Source organism: Penaeus vannamei, chromosome 15 (assembly GCF_042767895.1).
Source record: "Penaeus vannamei isolate JL-2024 chromosome 15, ASM4276789v1, whole genome shotgun sequence".
Lineage (NCBI taxonomy): Eukaryota > Metazoa > Arthropoda > Malacostraca > Decapoda > Penaeidae > Penaeus > Penaeus vannamei.
This window is the reverse complement of record NC_091563.1, coordinates 26,171,356-26,173,855: the sequence shown is the minus strand read 5'-3', so window position 1 is coordinate 26,173,855 and position 2,500 is coordinate 26,171,356. Positions and strand designations below refer to the sequence as shown.

Genomic DNA, 2,500 nt, shown 5'->3' with positions numbered 1-2,500 from the left:
GAGAAGAAAAGAGCGGAGACAGACAGAAACCTAGAGAAAGAGAGACAGATAGAGAGAGACACAAGGCCCATCAATTTCTCCCAAGGAATGAGGGCCCAAGCATAATCCCTTAGTGCTGATTCAAGCATCCTTCATCCCACGCATCCTTAAAGAATATAGTTAAATGCTTCTCGAGAGCTGAGACGTCTTGGTGACAGTGGGAAAGGAATTTGTCATTTTGTCATATTTGTTTGTCTTATTTCTCTCTTTGTTTAGTCTTTTGCTGGATTGTTGGTTTGAACATTTATTTCGTAATCCATTACTTAATCAATCAAATAAATTAATCCATTACGTAATTCATGAATCTATTTTGTGTACTTTGTTCTTTGTCTATTTATCCATTTGTTTTTCTAAATATTTACGAAATTAATTTCACTTAGACAAAAGGGAAGGGCATCAGCACATGATAAAGATTAAACAGATGTTAATAAGAGAGAATAGAAATAAGATTTAGCATAATGACGATGAAAATAATGTTAAACAGAAAAGAAGATGAAAAGTAGCGATAATGTTCAGAATATAAGATTAAGATTAATAATTAAACAAGAATGAGATTAGGAATGAGATCCGTAGATATGAAGACAGACAAACGGCAGACAGTAGACGGGCAGGTAGACACGTAGACAAATAAACAGGCAGTAAGACAAAACAAACAGACATAATGGTAATCAGACAGGCTTGCAACGACATCCATGCAATCAGATTGAGAGACAAACAGACAGAGACGAACAAGCATACAAGCATAAAAAACAAACAAACAGACAGACAGACATATAGACTAGGAACCCCTCCCCCCCCTTCCCCCCTTCGCCCGGAGGATATGGCGAAGGAGATTGCTCTTCGTCCCCAGATTTTACAACCGCAGCGACGCCGATTTCCGAGTCACGGCCCACCAGGCGAGACGGACCCGGGGGCGGCGAAGGGAGGCTGGTGGTGACGGGCGGGTATGGGGGGGGGGGGGGGAGTTGTGCGATGCAGGGAGGCGGGAGGCGAAGAGACGTAGCGACGAAGGGAGGACATAAGGAAGCAAAAGACGAAGGGATCGAACGACAAAGAGTCGGGCAACGAAGGGAGGCGGGAAGTAAAGAGAAGCGGGCGACGAAGGGAGGACATAAGGAGGCGGGAGCCGAAGGGAGGCTGACAATGAAGAGAGGAGGGCAACAAAGGGAGGTGGGAGGCAAAGGGAGGCGGGTGATAAAGGGGGGGGGGGAGTGGGAAGCTAAAGGAGGTGGGCGATGCAGGGCAGGCGACTACGGAAGGCGGACGGCAAAGGGAGGCGAGTGATGAAGGGGGCGGGCGACGAAGGAAGGCGGGCTTTGAGGGGAGAAGCGACGAAGGGAGTCGGACGACGCAGGAGAGGCGAGCAATGCAGCTAGGAAGGGGGGCGGGCGACAAGGGGAGGCGAGTAAAGAAGGGAGGCGAGCGATGAAGGGGGCGGGCGACGAGGCGAGGCGGGTGACGGAAGGAGGCGAGTCACGAAGGGAGGTGGGTGACAAAAGAGGGCAGGAGACGAGGGAAGGTGTAGAGAAGGGCAACGAAGGAAGACAGGCTACTTATCAACACTTGAATGGACTCGATACTGGGCAGAGCTACTGTCCAAAGTCATTGTGGAGGAATATCAAGGTTACCGACCTTGAATCTGAAGATGATGTTGCTATTCTAAGTCTTCGGAAACCCTAGTAGTGGCTCTGGATGCCATCAGCGATGAAGCAAGGCCCCTGCGTCTAGAAGTCTCCTGGACCAAAATCTAGATCTAGGAACTGGGGGACTTGCTAGGAGAACATGTTCGGTCAGTACTTGCTTGCGGCGACGACATCAGTCAAAGAGAGCTTTACATACCTTGGTAGTGTAGTCCATAACTCTGGGCTGTCAGACCAGGAAGTCAGTAAACGGACTGGCCTGGCAGCAAGGGTCATGAACTCTTTCGACAAGAGCATTTAGAGATGCTGGTACCTGTGCAGAAGGACCAAGTTACGTGTTTTCAAGGCCCTGGCAATGCCAGCTTTGCTATACGGTAGTGAGACCTGGACATTATCCTGTGCCTTGGAGTCTCATCTAGATGCCTTTTGCAATAGGTCCTTGCACTGGATTATGGGGTATTGTTGATGTGACCACGTGTTCAACCAACAGTAGCACTGTGAGACTGACACAGGACCGGATTCACTAACATACGATCGAAACGCATTTACCAGCGGTCATTTACCATTGCAATTACCAGTGATGGCTAGGTGGTATTCACGAAGAAATGGTAATTAGGATATGCTGAGTTACAATCGTAAATCGACTCATTCTAATGGTAGCCAACAGAGGGCTCTAGTAATGCAATTAAAGCAATCAGCGAGCGCTATACATAATCTTTTAGGTTCCTTCGGCCAATCACGTAACATGTAAACAAAACTACATACAGCGAGATTTTTTTAATCTTCACATCTAAAACACTATTTAAGCACATGTAGAAAAA

The 2,500-nt window shown here is 47.5% G+C and overlaps 1 protein-coding gene across 1 annotated transcript in view; it reads left to right on the top strand.

The window, feature by feature from the left end:
- Positions 1–1,790, top strand: part of LOC138864151 (neural-cadherin-like) — a 90,186-nt gene extending 88,396 nt beyond the window's left edge. Inside the window, exon 12 of the mRNA XM_070130203.1 lies at positions 1,704–1,790. Within this exon, the coding sequence (XP_069986304.1) occupies positions 1,704–1,790 (87 nt within the window). The remainder of the gene's footprint in view (positions 1–1,703) is intronic.
- Positions 1,791–2,500: the final 710 nt, after the last annotated feature.